Source organism: Lontra canadensis, unplaced genomic scaffold (genome assembly GCF_010015895.1).
Source record: "Lontra canadensis isolate GAN:19392208 unplaced genomic scaffold, GSC_riverotter_1.0 scaffold17, whole genome shotgun sequence".
Taxonomy (NCBI): Eukaryota; Metazoa; Chordata; class Mammalia; order Carnivora; family Mustelidae; genus Lontra; species Lontra canadensis.
Window position 1 is genome coordinate 952,232 of NW_022631011.1, and position 24,561 is coordinate 976,792.

The 24,561-nt window shown below is 39.1% G+C and overlaps 1 protein-coding gene across 1 annotated transcript in view; it reads left to right on the forward strand.

Moving 5' to 3' along the window:
* Window positions 1–24,561, forward strand: part of SKOR2 (SKI family transcriptional corepressor 2) — a 39,840-nt gene that overhangs the window by 4,971 nt on the left and 10,308 nt on the right. The window contains exons 4-6 of the mRNA XM_032859828.1: window positions 11,328–11,393; window positions 11,774–11,872; window positions 21,106–21,173. Coding sequence (XP_032715719.1) covers window positions 11,328–11,393; window positions 11,774–11,872; window positions 21,106–21,173 — 233 coding nt within the window. The remainder of the gene's footprint in view (window positions 1–11,327; window positions 11,394–11,773; window positions 11,873–21,105; window positions 21,174–24,561) is intronic.

A 24,561-nucleotide genomic window follows, 5' to 3' on the forward strand; every position in this document is an offset into this window, starting at 1 on the left:
GGGTCTCCAAACCTTTGTTTTTATTTTCTTGTAAGAAACTCCTTAATATTTTAAATGGCAAAAGGCAAATACCTATTTTAGTGAAAAACTTAGCTTTCTATATAGTGGGAAGAAAGCTTTCTAGATCATCAGCTATTTCCAAATTATTTCACGAATATATTCTATAAATATTGATCAACATTCTAGTCTGGTTGGCTGTGCTAAGGAGTTACTAAGAATCATTCCGTAGTGTATCATTTGTTTGTGGTCACATCAAGTCCACATAAAATACATGGTGTTGCCTTTTTGTGCATGCTGGTTTTACCTGTTTGTTAGCACATTTTTGGTGTTTTTTTTTTAATTATTATTATCACTTCAATACATTAAAGCTTGCACCCTTTGAAAATTCATAAAATTACCTTTCACAAATTTTCTCTTAAGTGTCTAATACGATACCGTCGTTGAATGTGGACTTTTTTCTGTTACAATCTGAGGGGTACAATGTAAAGTCACAAAGGCAATGACATTTGCCCAGAAACTACCCCCTTCCTCTAGTGATGGTTCACAAAATTGAGGTCTGAAATGAAAAGGATTGCTACCAAGGAATTTCTAATGGGTTTGCACATACACACAAGAAAAGGTTTCTAATTCTGTTCGATTGATTCTGTAATATCTAGCCATTTCCCAGACATTTCTGGGTAGTCAATTGCTTTTGTTTGTTTGATATGTGTAGAAATTAATAGCCACTGGAAACAACACATTCATGAATATGAAAAAACAATTTTAGCAACATTCCTCAGCCCCAGATCAAATGCTATTTAGCGGCTCTGTATAGCTAAAAATAGATTTAAAAGTAGCCCAATTTCTCCCATGCCTGGAAACCGCAGATGGAAGTCTATGTGTACTCTGGTGAATGCAAATTAACTCTGGCTGTTTCACCAGCAGAAGTGGAGGGAGGCCTGTGCTGGGTCTGTGCTGGACGAGCAGAGAGTGCTTAGATAATTCTCCTACCCCTCTACCCAAATCCGCCAAACTCAGAGCTAAAAAGTTGTGTCACATCCTGGTGGCACCATCAGTAACTTACTCCGTGAGAGAGGATTTTATTTGGTTTTGTTTCATTTTACATATGACCTCATTTTGCAAGGAGGCCCCATGAAGCTTGAAGTCCAATAAAGTAAGAAAACAACTTTCATGTAGCTGTGACTGTATTGTTTAATCATGTAATCCATTCAGAGGCAGGACGTGGACCCCACTTCTGTTTTACTAATCTTAAGACAGGTTTTAATTTAGTGGTGCTTGTTAAAATTAGTACTCTGTAATTTGCATGCATTAATTTTAGAGTTGAATTCAGAAGATTTTATATTGGAGTTGGCTGTTGATGATATTAAAGCTCAAATTATAGTGTACATGCATTTTGTATAAAATAACACATTTAGAGAATAATTCACACCAGACCTTACACTCCATTTAGCTAAATCATAAATCCTTGTAAGTCTGCTTGTGCTGAGCTGTTACTCTATTCGGGTGCAAATTTTGGAAGAAATAAAAATAAAAAATTTTGTAAAATAGTCTATAAAAGATGTGAAATGTGCATAGCTTTTCAAGAGGTAGTAGTGATTTGAACAAAACTATGAGATAGTTTGACGTTTACATTGTTACATTTAAAGGAGTTTCAATAGATTGAATGAGAAAATCCAAATTCCGCAAACTGAAATAATTTCACCTTAGGAACTTTAATTTTCTGCATCACCCTTAACAGCTAGTATTCGTATCTTTTTTTAAGATTTTATTTATTTATTTGACAGACAGAGATCACAAGTAGGCAGAGAGGCAGGCAGAGAGAGAGGGGGAAGCAGTCTCCCTGCTGAGCAGAGAGCCCAATGCGGGGCTCAATCCCAGGACCCTGGGATCATGACCAGAGCCGAAGGCAGAGGCTTAACCCACTGAGCCACCCAGGCGCCCCTAGTATTCATATTTTTTATAAAATTTTCAAAAATTAACATTTTAACAAATGTGCATACCCATCAGAAATCTTAAGGTATCAGAACATACTGATTCCTTCACACAGTTATGTTCTCTTCATGTATATTAATAGTCTGTGTAGATCTGTTAGAAACTGAATTTCTCCATCTTCCTTTGATTTGGATGGCTGGGCTGGTTGCATCTGAAAACATGTTCTTCCTATCCTTGGAAGTGGTTTGGTTCCCCCATGCTTAGTAAGTTCAGTAAAGCCTGAAAAGCCATCAGAACTCTAAGAATGGGAGCCAGCATGGATAGAAACTACGGAATCCACTGTTGTTGGATATTGAGACAAAAACAAACGCCAAAAGGAAGTAAGGAAAAGTATAGTCAGGATCAGTGTTCACATAAAAATTCCACAGTACCTAGAGCTCAGTGTAGTACAGTCAATAGTTATGTTGGTAATAATACCTAGTCATACTATTGATATATTACTAGTCCCTTCCTCGCAATAATTAATTTGATAGAGATTCCAGGAGAAACTTGCTCCACATTGATTTTCCATATTACAATTTTATTCTCACATTATTCAGAAGAATGTGTAGGTAGTAGGTTAAGTTATATGATTATTCTGTATTGAATGGGAGTAGGTGGGACATGGAAAGGATGACAGATATTATTGAAATGAACAAATGTTCATTTTGTTAAATTTATCTTGGAATCTTGGGTCACAAGAATTTCATCCTTATGGTTCTTTTGCTGAGCATATGGAGATGATGTTTTAAACACCAAAAATGTTCAGGACTTTGGGTTGTTGTGGGACTTCAGCTCTCCTGTCTGGCAGGGACGATTAGCTCATGGTCTTTGTATTAAAATTCGTATTTGAGAAATATCCCAGAGTGGGCACTCGCTTGACCTAGGTTTTGGTATTAATATATTTACTTGTGGTCAGACTCCAAGAAATTATTCATTTAACAAAGCATCAAAAATCCAGAAGAGCCAATGAAATTATGAAGGCCTGTGATTAGCTGCTTTGGAGCGGTAGGAGTAGAATGTTTTATCCAAAACACCGTGACTGTGAATGGAGGCGTAGTTCTTCCCATGCGACAACTGTTAACTTCCACATCTACGTGATCACATTCATTTATTTATTTACTCAATGACTCCAAAAATATCCAAATGCCTACCCTGTGCGAGATACTTTGCTAGGCACTGGGGATTCAGAGGTAGAATCTATACTATTCTGTGCCCTCCGGTTGCTTCCAATCAAGAGAGGAAGAAAGATAAGCTGTAATGCTGTATGAGCCTATAATAATGGTCTGCAAAACATATGGTCAGATAAGGTTTATGGAACCGTGTGTTCCTTTAGTCAGTGTTTAATCCAATCATTATTATTGGAAAATACCAGTATTTTATGTCAGTACACATGCAGTATAACATAGAAGAATAAAATGTCTTTTCAAACTACCTAATAAGTCAGGATGCAGTTTTTTATTTTGATATGAATTTTTTACTCCCGTGGCCATGATAAATGCAGTTTATCAAGAAATTTCTATGTCCTTTCTCAAAACACATAAGGTTATAGACATATCTTTAAAATATAGATACTTCAATTGTTTCCCAATACAAATTCAGTTTAGCAACAATACTTATTTCCAGTTTATTTTCTTTTTTAGCTCATCATTTTAATTAAATTTAGTTTTCCTTCAACCTTTCAGCCTCATTAGTAACTATTACTTTTCAGGAATCTAAAGGATGTTATCTTTTTTTTTTTTTTTAAGATTTTGTTTATTTATTTGACAGACAGAGATCACAAGTAGGCATAGAGACAAGCAGAGAGAGAGGGAGAAACAGGCTCTCTGCTGATCAGAGAGCCCAATGTGGGGCTCGATCCTGGCCCTGACCTGAGCTGAAGGCAGAGGCTTTAACCCACTGAGCCACCCAAGTGCCCCTAAAGGATGGTATCCTTAAATGATTTTTTAAGAACCTCCCTGTTAATGGTCATTACCCTTACACATAGTGGATATTCTATTTCTATATAATTAGAAGGACCAAACATGAAGTTTTTAAGCAGCCAAAATTCCTCAGTAGACTTAGAACTTTTATCCATAGGTCCTTTAAAATTAGACCCATGGCTTAAAACCAAGTAATATAGGTTAGGGGGGTTGGTAGTTTGGTCAAAATATTACCTACTGAAAAATATAAATGACAGCATTTTGCTTGCAATCCCAGAGTAAGGTTTTGCATATCCGTTTTGAATAACTTTAGTGGAATTAAGTGATTTGAAATTGAATGCAGTGGGGTAAGCTGGTGAGACAGCTCAAAGCTATGGCAGGTCAAGGAAATCATGGAAGTGGAGTCATCCCCCGATTTCAATACATTTCATTGTAGAAACACCAGCGCCATTGGACTCTGAGCGTGGCTGCATCTTGTTATATGTATAGAAGTTTTAAAATCAATTTGATTTTCGCTGGTATGATTCTCTAGTGTACTTAATATGCTATGGACGGATTTCTGAGGATAGTAAGAAGCAGTTACACTTCTCATGAATATATAGCGAATGAGGCACTCTGATTTATTATTCCATTCAATCTTAGAACATGCTTATGATTTAAAAAAAAAAGGAAAAGAAGAAGAAAAATTCTAAGGAGTACAACTGGTAGATCTCAGTTTTAATTCTCTCACTAGGTGACTTTAGGTAAATACCTTAACGGCTTTGTGCCTCCATTTATCCACCTGTAAAATTCGATGAAACCTCCCACCTCTAAATTACTACAGACATTTTTATGAACAATGAATTTTGAGGTTTTTCAATGTATGTATTCAAAATTAAATTATCCCCATGTTTCAGATATCAGTTTCCTTATATTTATAAAAAAAAAAAAAACTCCCTTCTTCCTCATGATTTTTTAAAAATTTATGTGACATTTAAGGAGATAGAGAACAGTGAAAAATTCTCCAGACCCCCCCCCCCAAAAAAATGTATTAAAAGCACAAGTTTTGAAATTCCAGAGAGTTCTAAGTAAATCCAAGATGCACTAATTCAAGAAGAGATGTGTATACAAACTTGCAATAAATTTTTATTGTGAATTTTAAAGTTGTAACTCTTAGTTTGCTATAATTTCCCTGGCATTAACCTTGTTCTTACTCCTGTTTTTCACAAATGGAGTTAATATTTAGTTCATTCTGTAACATACTCTCTCCAGTAGTATTGATTTTCTTCTCTCTTCTGTTCTCTGACCTCAGTGAAGTGCCAAACATCACAGGGGAAGAATTTAATGTAGAATTTTTTTTTTAAGATTTTATTTATTTATTTATTTGTCAGAGAGAGCACAAGCAGGCAGAGAGGCAGGCAGAGGCAGAGGGAGAAGCAGGCTCCCCGTTGAGCAAGGAGCCCAACATGGGACTCCATCCCAGGACCCTGGGATCATGACCTGAACCGAAGGCAGCGGCTTAACAGACTGAGCCACCCAGGCATCCCTAATGTAGAATTTAACACCAAGAAATTAGCAAAAGTCTGTGTCCTACTGATAGAGGAGAAAATTATTTAACCTCGTTTTCTGTGTCATTGATTTTTTTAATGCCCTAATGCAAGTTTTCTTAAAAACTTCTCAAAACTGTATGTCGTGTGGCATTTTGGTGATTGTTAAATGCACCAGTTAGGCTAACTGCAGATAAACTTTGACCCCATCTGCATTGTACCTCTAAGATTGGATTGTTGGAGAAAGAGAAAATAAAAAGCCCAGGAAATTGAAATTAAACCCATTTCTAAAATTAAGTTTAATGATTAGAATGTAGTGTTTATTTGGGAGTTAAACCTGTATAAAGGCAGTTCCGTTGCATAGGCCAGGCCCTGGGCTGAGGCCCTCAGGAAGAGGAGAACGGAGCCTCCCACCCAGCCTCAAGGGTGTGACTTTGCCGGTGCAAACCATAGTCTCTACAATCACAGCTGGTCTTCCAGGCTCTGCTCGCTGGCCAGAGTACCTAGGGTAGCACAGGACACCCTGCACACAAACCCCCTACCTGCCCCCGGCCAGCTCCGGAAACGTCTGAATATTTGACTGAAATCCCCAATCTTCATCCAAATGTTAGGGGGTACATGTGTCTTAGGTAGAGGCACAGCCCCAAACCAAAATAGTTTCCTTGACTCAATTTATTCTTCAGTGTACAATTGAATGACACCCTTCTTTCCACTGGGAGCATTTTCTCCAAATGTTTTCCACCAAGTGTTTTCAACAACGGTCCAGTCCGGTCCAGGTCCCTAAGGAACATAGAAGCCCTTTTAGTGCTAAGCAGCTTGCTAGCCTCTGGGGCTGCGGCCTGGGGCACTGCCTCTGAATGCTAGTTTCAGGCTCCAGGGAGTAAAACCCCAGGGGAGGAAGGAAAGGAGAGAGAAGGTATTTCCATAGAAGGGATGGGTGGATATCAATGTTTTAACCCTTCATCCAGACGTCAGGCATTACATATTGTCCCTGCATAATTAGCAAACCCTATACACATGCAGGGTGCAGTATTGGAATGATCTTGTTTAGTGAATTCAAGTTTAGCCTGAGAAGAGCAATTTATCAATTGAATCAGCTTTTTGCCCTGTCCCATGACCGCCAACTGTACAGGTCATCTGACCTACTCGTTTGGCCCTTAAAATTAAATAAGCTCTGAAAACATAAGGTATTTTTGCCCTTGGAGGTCACGGCAGACATAAACATTAATATTTTCATGTCTTGGTTAAAATTCAGTGCTATGATTTTAGCTCCGAAAGGAATTTTCAAAATGTCAGAAAGGAACAAAAAGACAAACATCATAAACTTTCCCCGTGAATTGATAATATCGAGTATGCCTTCAACTATCCGAACGGATCAGAATGTGCTTTGTCATTCATAGGGATGAGTTCTCGTGCTTAAAAACCCCTTATGACAATTGAGGATTGAAAGTAGCCTTGCTTTGTATTTCTTCTGCAAACCAGATTGAATTAAATTAAGAGCAAACAGTATTTGTGCCCCTCCCTAAGGTAGAGGTGATAGGGTTACCTACTGGGCAAGGTCCTTCTGCCCTCAGAAAGCAGATTTTCTAGCCCGGGAAGACTAGGCTTGCCAAGTTGAAACCCCACAACATCAGGTGGTTGAATGAAGATTATGAGCATTTGGAATGTCAGCAGGGAGAGGAATGGATCAACAACACTTGCAGAAGTTGGGAAAGGCTTTACGGAAGTACAGGGTCCTGGGTGGCATTCTCCTTATGGACGGGGCACCTTGGGAAGGACAAAAACATAAGTCAGAGCCAGTGGATATGAGGAATGAAGGCCCAACTAGAGGAAAGGGTTTGTGCTTGCTGATAGAGAAAGGCAACTTGGCTCAGCTTAATGGAACAAGGTTGTTGGAGAACCTGGATGCTCCGGGGGAGGAATTTCGAGTGGATTATGCGATGTAGACCCTGGGAAGCCATTGCATGGTTCTTGAGCAGAGGTGTGCCATGATATTTAAGAGAAAGTAATTACCCTCGTGCCTTGAAAGGTGGTGCTAAAGAATCTGTTGCCTGTTTTGGGTTGTTCCTATCCCCACCCCGCCTTGGGTATTCCATTTTCGTCCTCATTGGCTTTTAACTGCTCATGTCTGCTTTAGTGTGACATATTCTCACATCCACTCTTCTTGTACTTCAAGTTTTCTTTTCTTTTTTTTTTTAAAAGATTTTATTTATTTATTAGAGAGAGAGAGAGATCACAAGTAGGCAGAGAGTCAGGCAGTGAGAGAGGGGGAAGCAGGCTCCCTGCCGAGCAGAAAGCCTGATGCGGGGCTCAATCCCAGGACCCTGAGATCATGACCTGAGCCGAAGGCAGAGGCTTAACCCACTGAGCCACCCAGGCGCCCCGCACTTCTAGTTTCTGATGGCTTTGTGAGGGCAGAACCAAGGTGGGGTGGAAATTTCACCTGGAATGTGGGACCACCTGGTGCTGAGGATCCTGGAGAGACCACAGGAGCAGGAACCCTGTGGTCTCAGGCTCTGTGGCCTCCAGAGCACTCGGTAGGGGTGTGGTTTTCCCCAGTGCCACACTGTGCTGCTCCAGTGTTCAGGGCAAGCAGGATTCATGAGCAGTGGTGAAGGTCACGGCCAACTGGCTCCATGAACGTGTGCTTTTAGAGTCCTGGTGTAGACATGTCCCCGAGCAGTAGCTTCTAGTCACGTCAGTCCAATGGATCCATTTTATGCCCTTATTATCCATTACTCCCCAAATTTAAGCCACTCTACTCTTTTCTTTGATAGTCTGACTTAAGATATATTTAAGCCTGGCCTCTAAGAAAGATGTTCCTTCCATATTATAATTTTCCCTCTTATAACTCTACACAATTAAGATATCTCCCTGCCTTTTTGTAACTTTTTTCCCCATAAAGAGAAATAGAGTGAGAAAGAAAGTAAGTTTTTTAATTTCTCGATTGTCTCTAAACACATTCATTAATTTTGGAAAAGTAAAATGCATTTAACCTAATGGAATATTTATAAAAATTGGAAGCTATTGTCAAGTAAATCTCATTTATTTAATCTAGTATTAGGCTGCCTTTTTTTTTTTTTTAAACCAGATGGAAAACATTAGCAGTAATAGTGAACAAACATATCCAGGCTCCCAGAGGTCATTTTTAACCACCATTAACAATCTGGTTTCACAGATTAGTAATATACAAAAGGCAACGGTCCAGTAAAAGATACAGAAAAGCATCTGTGCTCCTTATTTACCTAACATTTAACAATTTTAAAAAACCCTTTATAAGTGAGACATTTGAATCTTCCAAGCTCCAAATTGGCAGGTTTTACTGAGAAGTTGCCACAAAGTATCTATTTGAGATAAGACACTGATGTAAATTATTAATAAAAGCTCCACAAAGCCGATGAAGAGAAAAACTTAATATTATCTGTAGATTTGCTTGTGGTTCAAAGTAGTTCCCATGCACTAGCCATGTGTTTAATGGTTTCACACCTATGTCAACCTCCTCACTGTGAAGTAGAAAAGAAACACATGTTTATGTATCATAGTTCAAATTTTAAATTTAATTATCCAACTGAAATGTAACACAAGTTAAACAGTGCACAAAATACACCAATGAATCAAGAAGGTCTATAATGTGATTAGGACATGGCTTCCAGAGTTGCCTATTCAGAAACGGACGGTCTCATTTAAATCTCCTTTCAAGTGGCTGGGACGGTGGAAAGATGGTAAACTTTCCCTCTGCCCGGCAGATGGTTGCAGACGTAGACACATGCTTGTTTCTTCTCTTGTTCAGACTCAACATTGTATGTGAGTATGAAACAGCTATGCATCTAACTGATTGGCTGAACCCGGAGTAAACAGTAGTAAAACTGCCCATAATATGCATTTATTTTCATCTCAAAATGCCATTATTCTTGGTTTATGTATTCATGATTTATTATCAAACTTCATGTTACTCTTCTTTCAGATCATAGTATTTTCTAGGAATCAGAGTGAAGTGTATATTTTAAATGCTTCACAGATATTTTCATTATTCTACATGGAGACGAAAGCCAAGATTTAAATGCTCGAAACCTATAGAGAGAGATCGTGTCCAAGACGAAAGTGAGAATGAGGTTGTACAGATATGATCTAGATAGTAGAGAAAAGGCCTGTCATTAAGGAACTGAGGGATACCTAAGATATGATTGTCATAATGATGGGAAGAGAGGGGGAGCATCTTTTTATCACTATGCACATATGCAGGAATATTTGCATATATGTATGTTCACATATATGTATATACATACACACACACATATGTATCCACTCATTCCTGAAAATGCTTACTCCCAGAGGTTGTCAGGTAGAATGCAGAATCCCCATTTATAATATCACATTAAAAATTTTCTTGACTGTCCTTGATTGTGTAGGCCACTGCTTTGTGCAGAAATTCCGTTTTCCTCTTTGCAGGAATTTTTACCTTGATAGTGAAGTCTCCCAGTATTCCTACCAGTGCCTAGGGCCATTATATTCTCTTTCTTGCTGAGGAAGGGAAATGAATGAATGGTGAGGAGAGAATTGAAATGATGCATTCTGGCCTGTACTATAGTTTAGAATATATGACTTCCTGGGGTTCCTTTCGGTGACAACTGAAAACACTTTATTGAATACCTATGATGTGTTCAGCATTCTGCTAAGCACTGGCCATGCAGGAAACACAGGGTCCCTGTCCTCAAGTAGCACACAGCCTGGGGGGTATGGAAAGTGAATAAGCAGACAGCACCACGGGTACAAAGGAAGGAGCTAACCCAGGGGATCCAGGAAGGGGGAATCCATGAAACCCGAGAGCACCTTGGTCTGTCCTCTTGCACCTGAAAATGGCAAGCTTAATTATATACGTGGATTTTTGCAGATAGCAGGTTGAAGTTGGAAAAACAAATTCTGGTTACCTAAATGATCAGATTCCTTTAGTTTATTTATGTCTTCTAGGTTACATTGACTCAGTGTATGACTATAATAAAGCCATTTTCTTAGCTTGCCGTCATTCTAGTTATCACATGAACAAAATAGGGAAGAACAGCACCGGGCCTTTATCCACAATCTAGTTTTCATTGGTTGAAGACCAAGTCCTTCTGAAATTATCATCAAGGATGTGACTATTAAAATAGCAACTTATTTCAAATGCACCTCTGTTTTAGGCTGATTAAAAAAAGAAAAAAACTATCAATTTTTAGGAAAACTCCAGACTTATACATTCTCTCCTAAGGAGAACAAAAGCCTTCTCCTATTTCTTTCTCCTGCCCCCAAGTTATGATGACCCAGGAAGGCAGGAGATTTCTGCTTCCACAGCCTTGATGGTCTGCAGTTGCTGCTAGGGGCCCTCACGTCTGGAAGGAGAGGAACCCTGATCGGAATTCTTCTGGAGACAGATCCGTTAACAGTTCAACCTCCTCTTTTGCCCATGGAGCAAGCACCTGCGTTGTAGAGGGTGGAGAGCAGTGGGGGAGGGGGCTGCCTCTTCAGGCTAGGCAGACTGCGTTCCCTTTTCCCACAGCTTTCACCGTACTTCAGGGGAATCGTACACGAGTAAATGAAGACAGTGTTTGGTTCTGAGAACTCCCACTTTCAAGTTCTATTAACTGAGCTCCTTCGTAGATATTAAAAGAAAACGAAAAGAGGGGCACCTGTGTGGCTCAGTCAGTGGAGTGTGACTCCTGGTTTGGGCTCAGGTCGGGATCTCGGGGTTGTGAGATGGAGCCTGGCGTGCGGCTCAGCGCTCAGCGTAGAATCTGCTTGGGTTTCTCTCCCTCCCCCTCGTGCTCTCCCTAAAATAAATAAATAAAGTATTTTTTTAAAAAAAGAAAATTTAAAAAAAACTTTCAGAAAATAGACTACACAAAACCAACATTTTTTCTTCTTTTTTTAAAAGGTGAACACACGCAAGAGACTAATTCACCGCATTCACTCAAGAAGGATGTTGAAAATATGGGGAAAGGTAAGGAAGAGTTTTAATTCTGTAGAACTTCTCTTAGCTTCAAAAGACCACGGAGATAATAGGAGGATATTTTCGTTCTACACCATACTTTAAGCTTGACAAGCAACATATGAATAATATATGGACCATTGGGTGGATATAATTGAGATTAATGCATACATATCAATCAATACATGACACTGTAATATAATACTTTAAAATAATATATTACATTGATTTATATTCATGGATTTCTGCACAAAATCTATCCTATGTCTATGCAACAGTTTTTAAACTGGTAAAATATTTCGTCTTATAATAATAAATTGCCATATATAACAGTTCTCTGGAGAGTTATTTGTAAAGATTAGTAAAATGACTCATCTGTTTTTCTTTATTAGAAGAACTTCAGAAGGTTTTATTTGAACAAATAGATTTACGGAGACGACTAGAACAAGAATTCCAAGTGTTAAAAGGAAATACGTCTTTCCCAGTATTCAGTAAGAAATCACTTTTATTTTATTGCATTATGATACGTGATGACTTTTCTATTATTAGGCTTAAAAATTGTCACTTAAGTATGAAGTGCTTGTGTAAAATGCCATAGGGCCTTCCTGTGGCCTCTGTCTAAATGTTCAGAAATTTTAGTCTGTTATATATGCTTTGATTCAGCTCACCAAAAAAATTTCTTATGAGAACATTTTGGTATTTATTGTATCAATATGTGTGTATCTGTGTGTATGTATTATGTGTATGTAAAATATGTAGGCAAATATATCATTAAATACGTAAACATTCTGATATTTTTAGATTATATAACTATATATAGATAGAATTTTGTGTTTATATATAAACAAAAGAATTACTCAGGTATTTTTATTCTCCAAGGTAGAAAAAACAAAGGAACAATTAATTTTTATTCTTGGATATAGCTGGAGAGATTCCTGGTGCTTGAAATGTGTGTAAATATGAAGATTTAAAATTTAACAATTCAGTACACATGTATTTCTTTTATTGACTGAGATTAGTATAATTTAGGAGTTTTGGATTCTCCACATTTAATGTTAAAATTCCATTCCAAATTTGGTGGCAGATACGGTAGCATAAAAACAGTTGGTTCTATTCCCAGAGTCCTAAAATTTAGTGCTAGGTGTCCACATTTCTAAAATTCACCAGCCTTGGGCTGGGTCACATTTGAACAAATACGTCACTGTGGTGTATTTTGAAACTTTTTGGAGTGTCCTTTGGTCCTGTTCTTTTTCTTCGCTCCAGACAAAGGATAGTGGGAAAGAAATCAGTATGTAAACCTATGCTCTTAATTCTATAAATTTAATATTAGTTTTTTCTGGGACCCATTTTAAAAATGTCAGCGTGCCCCTTGTTATGAATCTGGGAACCTCAAAACTCACATTGGCAATTCCTGTGTGAGGGCCACAGACCAGTATCTTGGAGATTTTTCAGTGCGTGTGACAATTTTAATAATAGAAGCATGGAGGTCTGCGTTCACCAGGGCTTCTCCAATGTGATTGTCAGCACAACTAAAAGAGGTGCCTTCTCGGGTGGAGGCTTTGAAGAGGACTGGGTTCCTGGCACATCTCAAACTGAGTTCCACTGAACACTTAGCAGGGATAGAAACAAGAGGATGCATTGATGGAAGAGCGCTCTGACCACAGGGAACAGTGGGGTCTGCCAAGTTTGTGATCTCTCAGTACCCACAGGGGAGGCTCGGCGTTCACAGAGCTTCAGGCTTTGGAATTTCAAGACTGCCTGCTGAGGCCTCATCCTGGAAGTGTGGAGAATGACCTGTAGCTTGTAATAGTGTGTTAGGATTGTCATGACATTGTGGCTTCTAGAAAAAGAGAAAGAAACGTTTAGAAAATATCTCTGAAATCTTAAAAACCAAGGGCTTTCAAAGGATCCACGATGCTCTCATTTCTAAAACAGTATTTTAACACCCAGTTCCTTGCAGCAATGAGCAGACATTGAATTATTTGTTTCCTCTAAGCTGATGTTTACCTCATTGTTGAGTTTGCAAGTCCTTGTGTTTAAGTCCGGCAGAGTGGGCCAAAGTTCCAACGAACCACTAAAATACCCACCTAACTTCCCGTAAAGTCAGCGTATCCGTAATTTATTCCCTTGATAAAAGCTAATTAATCATTTCAAGGAATTAAGTAATTTATAAGGATTGGTACATTTTCCTTCTTAATTGCCCTGCCATACAGTAGGTATAGGTTTCTGTTAAAAAGAAGTTAAAATATCATGGTACAACTGACCCATTTTGATTCACACCTTTCATTCATCCTTTTGCATTAAAGCTAACCCTCTGTGATTGCCACACACATGAAACACTTCAATTAAAGAACAACAAAAAATTTTTCCTATTTTTATCTGCAGCATACTCCATTGACCAAGGAAGTGGCATGTGTGTGCCCAAGTTTGAATAATGCGTGGTTAAGACATACCACAAAGAGGCAGTTAATTTCACACCAATGAAAATAGCAAATGTGCATTACGTGCTTGTTAACTAAACGTGAGAGGCCATGAGGCAGGCAGACGGACTGAGATCTGCTCAGATGGAGAGGGGAAATCGGAACTTTGTGAAGCCACATCAGAGGGAAGCGTAGAGGAATCCCGCCCAGAGTTTCTCACAGCCTTGTACTAGGAAGGGAACTCTCGGTCATGACACGTAGAGCGTGGTTTACTTAGAACACTGTGGACCTCAGCTAAGTTATCACATGTGAGGATTAGGACCCCAGACCTGAGTTCACTCTGGGGCTCTGCCACTTCCTGGTTGTGGGACCTTGGAAATGGTCAAATGGGCCAGATAATTCCTGTCTTGTTAGAGGGTGCAAGAGGTAGATGAGAGGAAGCGTGCATAGCCCAGTCGTGCTCACTACTGTCAGCTGTGAGGATGGTGGTGGTAAGCATGTAGGAGGAGGGAGAGGAGATTACTAGCACTGAGCTCTAAAAAAGCATTTCTAAAAATAGGTTCAAATTTGAGTTTTTCTTAGCCTTCTTGTTGTGGTTCTTAGGGCTAATAAGGACCACAAGAATGAATTCTAGGCCTGGAGACAGTAAAGGTAAACATCCGAAGGATGGAGGAAGAGAAAGAAGGGGAAGAGAATTGGGGGGAGGAGGAAGGAGGAAGGAGGGAGGAGGAGGAGAAAGCAAGTCTCCATACTCGGGGGCAGAAGTTTGGAGGGGAAAGAACAAGCAAGTGTCTCTCCTTGCCGTAAATCTGGAAGTCATTCTTGCCACCAAGTCATTGTGTCCCCCTTCCCTAACAACTATGTCACTTCTTCCTCCCTTCTCTTCCAGAGCCCTATACCTTCCTTTCTTATGGCACCCATCCCTTGGCTGTCGTTTTCATCCATTTTACTCTCTTGCCACTAGCCACCGGTACCAACTCAGCCCTGAACTAGAGATCTGCCAGAGTTGCTGGAGGAGGCAACCAGTGGAGAAGGCCCTCTTTACTGCAACAGGGTACACTGGGTCCTCTCCTATCTTCCCTAGTCCAGCCCTTTATGCCCACTGCCATTGGTCCAGTCTTGCCAGAGCTCTACTTCTAGTTCCAAACCTTCTACCCAAGAAGCTATAGTGATCCCCTACTGTTGATCGTGTTGTATCTAATTTAACTCCTGACTGATTCTCAAAACTCTCTATAATTGGCTTGCCATACCTCTCCGATTTTACCTCCTTACTGAGCTCCAGTTACCCTACAGATCACTTTCTCCCTTTGCTTTTCACCTCTGCAGTCTGTTTCTCTAGTCTGGAATGCCTCCCCTCATCTAAGCGTTCCTAATCATCTGGGACACAGTTCAAGCCACCACCTCCAGGAAGCCTCCTTGCTTTTACAGTAGGCACTCCTTCCTGATGTCCTGCTGTGTTCATTTCTAGCTCCACAGGTGTGGGTTTGTGCTGATTCCTCTCTGATTGTTTTGCACCTGCTACTCTCCTCTATCCCACGGCATTGTCCATAGGTTCAGGAAAGGGTGCTCTGTTCCTGCCTGCATGGCGCCTCTGTATTGTGGGCATGAGACATGCTCTCAGTACGTTACTGGTATCCATTCTGGTGTTCTGTTTAAAGAGATTAAAACCAACAATGAAGAATGAGATTGGGAAACTGAAAACTGTTGTATAAAGGAGATTAGTGAGGACTCATAAGTTGAGTCCTTGGATTTGCATGTGACAAATTCATGGCGCTTGAGAGAACTGTTGGAAAGGCCAGTCAGTTATGACAGGGAAAGCCCAGTGACTGGGGCTTCAAGGAATATTTCCATAATAGATTTTGACTACGTCATCATTTAGATTCTTATAAAGAGCTACTCTTTCATGTTACTGTTAAGGTTACTTTTATTAAAAACAAACTATATTTCATCTACTTGAATATGGTTGTCCCATCTTTCACCTCTGGCTGTTACTACAGTCGTTCTACACTGAGTCGTTTCCTCTCTTTTTTTTTTTTTTTTTTTTTTTTTTTTTTTGCATCATCCTCCAGAGAGGGGACAGTGGGGAATTCTAAAACACAGTATGGATGAAAATGTCCAGCTCTTGTCAAAAGTAGTGATAACAAAATGAACATGATGTAAACAAAGAAAGCCCTAAAGCCTATTCCTTGAAGAATGGAATCTACTGGGTGGACCAGATGTACCATACGGATTTTCTTCTTTCTGGTCCTGGGAATGTAGGTTGCATAGTTTTTATTGATGTTTGTAAACACTGGGCTTTCAAACTGTCTGTGTTTGCAGAGCACAGTGCTTGCTATTGTATTGGCTGGCACACGGCACGTAGGTGCTTTTCTCTGCTACCTCCTTTTATACAATCGTTTTCCAGAAATAGTTGGGTTTTAAGTGAGTCTCATTAGAGAAACTGGCTTAATGATTTCTTTTTTCCTCTCCACTTAAACTGTGCCTTCATCAACCTTTAAAACATAACAGAAATTTTAGGGTTTTTTTTCCCATTTGCCAATTAATAATATTTATATCTCAACTTATACACATGCCTGTTGTAGAAAACTGTAAACATACAGAAATACAAAGAAAAGGAAAGAGAAATCACCCATAATCTTGTCACCTGGAGATAACCAATGGTAACATTTTGGAGTTTCAGCTTTTTAAATACATATTGAATCCTTTTTTTTTTAAACGAAATATTATACACCCCATTTTTTACCCTCCTGTTGTTCACTTAACATGAGCCTCTTTCCATTACTACAGAGCAGTCATAAAGGTACTTTCTTTTTAAAATGTTTTTATTTGAGTATAATTGACATACAATGTTATATTAGTTTCAGGTGTACAGTGTAGTCATTCAGCATCTCTGTAAGTTGTGCTGCCCTCACCACAAGTGTAGCTAGCATCTGTCACCGTACAACCTAGTACAATACCACTGATGATATTCTCTATACTGTGCCTTTTATCCCCATGACTTAATCATTCCATAATGATAAGCCTGTAACTCCCATTCCCCTTTCCCCATTTTGCCCACATCCTCTCATCCTCTTTTCCTCTGGCAACTGGTAGTTCATTCTCTGTATTTATAGGTCTGATTCTTCTTTTTATTTTACTCATTTGTTTTTTAGAATCCACGTATGAGTGAAATCATATGGTATTTGTCTTTCTCTGACTTATTTCACTTAGCATATAGTATCCTCTGGGTCGGTCCATGTTGTCCCAAATGGAGAAAGAAAGAAAGAAAGAACGAAAGAAAGAGAGAGAGAGAGAGAGAGAGAGAGAGAGAGAAAGAAAGAAAGAAAGAAAGGAAGAATTTAAAAAAAAAAACCTTCATCCTTTTAATGGCTGTATAATATTCCATTGTGTTTATCTATACCACATCTTCTTTATCTGTTTATCTATTAATGGACACTTTCATATATTGGCTGTTGTACATAATGCTGCAGTAAACATAGAGGTACATATATCTTTTCAAATAAGTGTTTTTGTTTTCTTTGGGTAAATACCCAGTAGTGGAATTATTGGATCATATGATATTTCTATTTTTAATTTTTTGAGGAACCTCCATACTGTTTCCCACACTGGCTGCACTGCTTTACATTTCCATGAACAGTACACAAAGATTCTTTTATCTCTACATCCTCACTAACATTGGTTGTTTCTTGTGTTTTTCATTTTACCCATTCTGACAGGGGTAAGGTATAACCACATCTCATGGTAGTTTTGATTTGCGTTTCCCTGATGATGAGTGATACTTAGAATTTTTTTTCATGTGTTGGGGCACCTGGGTGGCTCAGTGAGTTAAACCCTCTGCCTTCAGCTCAGGTCATGATCCCAGGGTCCTGGGATCGAGCCCCACATCGGGCTCTCTGCTCAGCAGGGATCCTGCTTCCTCCTCTCTCTCTGCCTGCCTCTCTGTCTACTTGTGATCTGTCTGTCAAATAAACTAATTAATTAATTAATTAATTAATTTTAAAAAAAGAATTTTTTCATGTGTCTGTTGTCCATCTGGATATCTTCTTTGGGAAAAAATGTCTATTTAGGTAAAAGTTTTCTCTCATTCAGTATGTTGCCTTTGGTTTTGTGGACAGTTTCCTTCACTGTGCAAAAGCTTTTTATTTTGATGTGGTCCTAATAGTTTATTTTTGCTTTTGTTCCCTTTGCCTGAGGAGACATATCTAGAAAAATATTTCTATGGCTGATTCAGAGAAATTACTGCTTGTGCTCTCTTATTTAGGATTCTTTATGGTTTGGGGGTCTCACATTTAGGTCTTTAATCCATTTTGAGTTTATAAATATACTTTTATGTTAGACATTAATGTCATCAAAGTTTTAGATGATGGACAGTACTGGAACTAAATCCTTTCGTGTATCTATAATGATTCCCCTACAATAAACTCTTGAAAGGATTGCTGTGTTTAAGAGTAGGAACTTCTTATAGCCCTTGGTATGTAATTTCTAGTTGCTTTGCAGAAAGATTGTACTGACTTACACTTCCATTCTTGGCACACCGCAACTCACTTTTTCTTTTAATCTCTTCCAACTTAAGGAAAAATGGTAGCTCATATTGTTTCCTTTCAATGTTAGGGACGTTGAGCACCTTCCATGTCTACTTTCCAGCTGTAGGTTTTGTAAATGCCCATTATAATCTCTTGTCATATTTCTTTTAATGCATTCTTCTTACTGATTTCTATGGACACTTTATATACTAATATATTAAGTCTTTGTCATATCACAAATATTCTTTTGTTTGTATCAATGGCCTTTAGATGTTGGCCATGATCTTTTGTGTGTTGAGGGTTCGATTTGTTTGTAGTTTATTGTCATACCAAAGTTTTAAATTTTTGTCCAATCATATCTATCAATCTTTTCCTTTTTTGGTTTTTCTGTCTTTGACATCCTTTCCCACCCAAATTTTATAAAAATATTCACCATTTTTCCAATACTTTAATGGCTTTATTTTTTTTAATTTTACCTTAATGAACTGTATTAAATGTACCATCATAGACAAATATGCATGAATTAAGTAAGGACTAAGTATCATCATTCCAGTCTGCACTGGAATTCCAGGGAGGTGCCACAGTCAGGTTTGGTGGGTGATGGGGTGCAGGGATTTCCTCTACCCCCTTTGCTGCAACCACTGAGCCACTTGCTCTTTCCTATGCCTCTTGCGATGTCTTTGTTTAAAATACTGTTCTCTACATCTCTACTCAAGCATTTCTTGCCCTTTAACTCCCCCTTGACCCTTGCATTGTGCCATGTACTTACCCCTATTACAATACCTCTCGTATCAAATTCAGAGGTGAGACTAGGGAATGGGTCTTTTTAAAAAATATATAAAAGGCAAAACTATGGAGACAATGAATGATCAATGGTTGCCAGGGTTGGATGAAGGAGAGGCGTAAATAGGCAAAGCACAGAGGATTTAGGGCAGTGAAAATACTCTGTATTTTCTCTGATATTATACTGGTAGATATTCTGATATTATAATGGTGAATATATGTCATTGTATATTTGTTCAAATCCATAGAATGTACAATACCAGCAATGAACCCTAAGGTAAACTAAGGACTTTGATGATTATGTGTCACTGTAGGTTCATCCATTGTAACAAATGTCCTACTCTGGTGGGAATTGTTGGTAATGAGGGAGGACATGCAGGTGTGGGGGCAGGGGATATATGGGAAATCTCTATACCTTCCTCTTAATTTTATTGTGAGTCTAAAACTGCTCAAAAAAAACCCCATATATATATACACACATATATGTGTGTGTATATATATATATATTTTACATATATATATTCATATATATAGTTTATATATATATATATAAACTAATTAATTGACTAATTTAAAAAACAGGCTTGAGGTTGGGGAAGGAATTCAAATAGTATGGAATGGTAGAAGTAAAAAAAATAAAATAAAAAGGATGTTTTTAATTTCTAAGTACCCAGCATCTCAGGAGTGGTAAAGGATTTATTTTCGTGAAAGCACTGGGAAGCCATCACAGATTTTTCAGCCGGAGAAGGAAAGGGATTTGTGGAGGGAGGGACCAGGGGCCAGGTGTTCAGTTGGGAAGCTGTTCTGGGAAGAGATGTCCATGTTGGGGAGGTGACAGTGGCAAAAGGAGTTGAGTATGGAGGCAGTCTGGGAAGGAGTCACACACCATGGGCTGTAGAGGTGAAAGGAAGAGCTGTGGAAAAATGTGATGAAGTTTCTGGTTTTTCTGAAGTGCTGCCCTGACTATCCACCATGGAGTCAATAGGAGATTGTGTGAGGTTCTCATGTAAAGCAGAAAATGCCAAAGCTAGCCAGGGCCACCCCACCCCCTTTTTTTTGGTGGGTCCATACTTTTAGAAGAGATCACCTGGAGAGGTTGCAATGGAAAGTCATTTCCCAATAAAAATGATCACTAGGTAGAATGGCAAAGATAGTTAGCAGGAGAATATCTCTTAAAGCTCCCCCTTCCTTCTCAGATGGAGGCAAGTTCTGTAGGAGCTCTCTTGGCCCATGAAGGACCACATAATAAGGCTGATGCAAAGGGAGGGAGAGTTCACAGGCTGGGATAGTCAGAGTATGTTTATCAGCTTCTTGGGAGTGCAGTGAGGTAGGCCGGGGTAACAGACCCTAATCTTATCACCCAGGAGGCATGGCAAGCATGCATAAGGGGCCACATTTCCTAAGACAGTGGAAGCTCTCTACTTGTGACCTGTTCAAACAGGCAGAGGTAGAGAACATGACTCTATCAGACGTTCGTAACTAGTTATTTTTTTCAAGATTTATGTATGTGTTTGACAGAGAGAGCGTGTGCACAAGGAGGGGGAGGGGCAGAGGGAGAAGGAGAGGGAGAGGGAGAAGTAGGCTCCCCACTCCGCATTGAGCCCAAGGACTTGGGGCTTGTGGGGCTCAAACCCAGGACCCTGGGATCATGACCTGAGCAGAAGACAGAGGCTTAACCGACTGAGCCACCCAGGTGACCTGACTCGTAATTATACGCAGGGGACCATCTATCTAGATGGGCTATGGGTTGCTGTGAACTATGAGATACAGACCTTACTACCTCAAAATTTGCTGCCTGTTCTGATTATGGAGCCTTGTAGCTTTCCCTTCCAACAGTCACATTATTTACTTAAAAAAAAAAAAAAGACGATCCTTTTTAAAAATATCAAAAAGGGAAAAGGGCTTCTCTGGGACCATCAGTAATATTTTTACTAAAAATACTAAAAGAAGATTTTGCAACTCTAATTAATGTCTTTCTCTATTTGTTTCTCCTACCAGATAATTTTCAAGATCAGATGAAAAGGGAACTCGCCTACCGAGAAGAAATGGTGCAACAGTTACAAATTGTAAGATGATTTCTATTTAAAAAATGTATGCCCCTTGATGGGTTTGTTTTCAAAGCATCCAATTTTCTGAAACTGTTTGCATCTTTGCCGTGAAACTCTTTGGTCCACCTACCACTTACCTCTCAGCTGGTTTTGATGCTAATTACCCCAAGATTTACTTAGACACAGGATAAACAGATGTGTCAGTGCATTTCCTCGAAATGTAACTACCTACCATGTGTTAATAGACAGATGTGTAAATTGTCTCCATGGGTAAACCAGAGGTACCTGCCTTGTCTCCCACTGTGCAAACGTGTGAACACGGCACTGAGATGCACTAGAAGCTCAGTGAAGGGCAATTGTCTTCTCTCTTTCTCTCCTTTTTTACCCAGACCTAAGCCAGGCCCTCCGCTGCCAATAAACTTGGGATAAATACACTTAATCCATTAAATTCGCTTGAAAGGTGATGAAAAGAAGTAATAATTTCCAAATGAAGTGTGTTATTCACCCTCTCCTAATCATGTTTAAAAGTGGATGCAGAGATGTATTTATGTGGAATCAGGAAAGCAGGAAGGTGCCTGGCAAATACATGTAGGCATTTTGTTGCCTTTTTAAGGTTATTTTCATTGTGAATTCACTGCCCTTCATCCCCATGCAAATATATCTGGTCTTAATCATTAGTGCTTTTAAAACAATCTCCCATGCTCTCATGTACGTGAGTACAATGGGGAAAATAATTTCTGTTCCATATTTGTAAGATATTTTTAGTCACTTGGATAAAGACATACAGCAGTCCTTGGTGGTATTCCCGGCGTGACTATTGTAATTTGGGTGGCTTGATGTTTCTGAACTGGTCCATGTTGCCCTTTTCTTATTAAGCGTGTATCTATGCATACCAGCCTGTCTTGTCTAGAGAGCCAGATAGCTAGCTCTCTATCGGGATAACTCGAGAAAGATGGGTATTGTTTTCTTTCTGCATCAGAACAATCACGCTCGTGTTACTGGAGATTGCTGGGAGTCATTTTTAAGACGGCCTTGGAGCTCATAAGGTTTCCCCCCATTCTGGGTGCTCCATTAAAAGTGCTGCTTATGCTCTTAATGCTCCTGCTGATTTTCATTGGCCTCAAGTACTGGGTTAACATTCTCTGTTCTGAAAGCCACCTTAATATAAGATGCCTTTTAGACAGGACCTTTCATCTGGTGTTGGTTTTGTTTGTATTAGTTTTGTTTGCACCTGAAGTCATAGGAGGGGGTGGAGTGTAGAAGGATTCTTCTTCATTGATTGATAACTAAGCCCCCAAAGAGGTTAAAAAAAAAATGTATCTACATTCTTAGCTTTTGATACCTAGGTAATAAGAGCTATTAATTACTTGCTGTGAATGTGCTTATTGTTTTCTTTGTCCAAAGGACAAATTTATTTTTTTATTAAGATTTTATTTATTTATTTGACAGAGAGAGATCACAAGTAGGCAGAGAGGCAGGCAGTGGGGAGGCGGGCGGCAGGGGTGGGGGGAGCAGGCTCCCTGCTGAGCAGAGAACCCAATGCAGGGCTCTATCCCAGAACCCTGAGATCATGACCTGAGCCGAGGGCAGAGGCTTAACCCACTGAGCCACCCAGGTGCCCCCAAATTTATTTTTTTAATATTTTATTTTTAAGTATCTTTACACCCAGTGGAGGGCTCAAACTCACAACCCTGAGATCAAGAATCACATCCTGGACCAACCTAGCCAGCCAGGCATGCCAATCCAAAGGAAGAATTTAAATATAGATTTGGAGAGAGGGGGATGTAAAATTTTAAGACCTTACTGATTTTATGTATCATTTTTAGACTCTTAAAACAAAAATCGAGACACATGCAACCAAAAATTTGTGATTTCCTGGGCAGGGAGTCGAATATGACAACACGGGCTTTAGGAAAAGGGGACTAAGTATTTATTTCAGTGCCCTTGTTTCAGGTCAGTTATGTAACTTTAATGTCTTAATTCTCTTTGACATTCAGTTGCTTTAGTGAAAGAGGAAATGATACTGCATCAATGTAATAAGCAGGCAGTATTAATAGAAGAAAAAATGTCTTTTGAGATAGTTGGTACCTGGAAGATATAAACTGGTATTACTAAACATTTTTATTACACTGTATCACAAAATATTTTATCATCATATATTCATTTATCTAGACAAGCGTTATTGATTCAGATTTCTCTAGATAGTAAATGGTTCCTGGTCACAAATTAGATGCTTTGGGAGAAGCTAAAATATTTCCCCTAGCCCTGTAGTTACCATATAATTTCTGAAATCCACAGAAACACATGCAGGCTGACAACAAGAAAACAGGTGAAATAGACATGATTTGTCCCTTTTGCTTCTTTTCTTATGTTTCCTGCAGTAAGACCAAGAGGGTCTTCATCTTGCCTCCAGTACCTAGCATTGGTGTCTAGCATCAAATGCCTACCAATAAAAATCTGCTAAATGAATCATCACCCAGGGATGACCCTGACTCAACTTTGATACTCTTATAGGGTGGCCCTCTTAATTCTCCAGATTCCCTGGCTTGCTCCTGATTTCCTTGAATTTTCTTTTGTGCTAAGAAACTATTGCTAAAATGACTAAGGAAAGCCATCTCAGTGAATTATGGGACACACTATCCTTAGTACCCCCAGACACAAGCTGGAAGGTCTGCAAACTTCAGTTCAAGACTACTCCCATATAGTCCATTAAGTGTCAGTTTTCAACCAAAGGAACTCATTGTAAGGTCTAACATAGCACCCCGATGAGGATGTAGTAAGGCACAAGTACATAATCAATGTGAAATGCCCATGGGTATGATCCAAAGCTCTGAGAGCATGAGGAATCAATTTCATGGCACACCCCTTCCCAAAGCAGAACCTCTAATAGTAGGGATTTCAAGTTCTGGTGGCTAAACAGATTTTTGTGCAAGAGGGACCTGTGTTCACCTTATACTGTCTGCCTTGGAATTGAGACCGCAAACTCAAGGTTGCCTGAATGGAAATTTATCAAATCCTTTATTCAGCTTGTTTTATTTGCTGAAGTACTTAGAGGGTAATATCTTTAGAAAATCTACCTCAAGATCTTCAAGAAGTTGCTAGGTATCACAATTATTCACTTTCTCAGTATTTTTAGTTGCATGATCTAATTCATCAGTAAATATGGTTACATGTTTTGCTTCCTAGGAATAGGGCAATTTACTCAGAATTATTTGATTGTATTATATTTAAATTATTTTTTATTTAAGGTTTACGGAACATGTATTATAAAAGAGTCATTTGCCTACAGAATAGGCATTTTTTTCCTTTAAATGAAATAAAAACCTATCCCATCCTGCAGTCATGAAGAATTCAAATATATTAAAGCCATCATATTTTATAACAATTCCCATAGACCCACAATGCA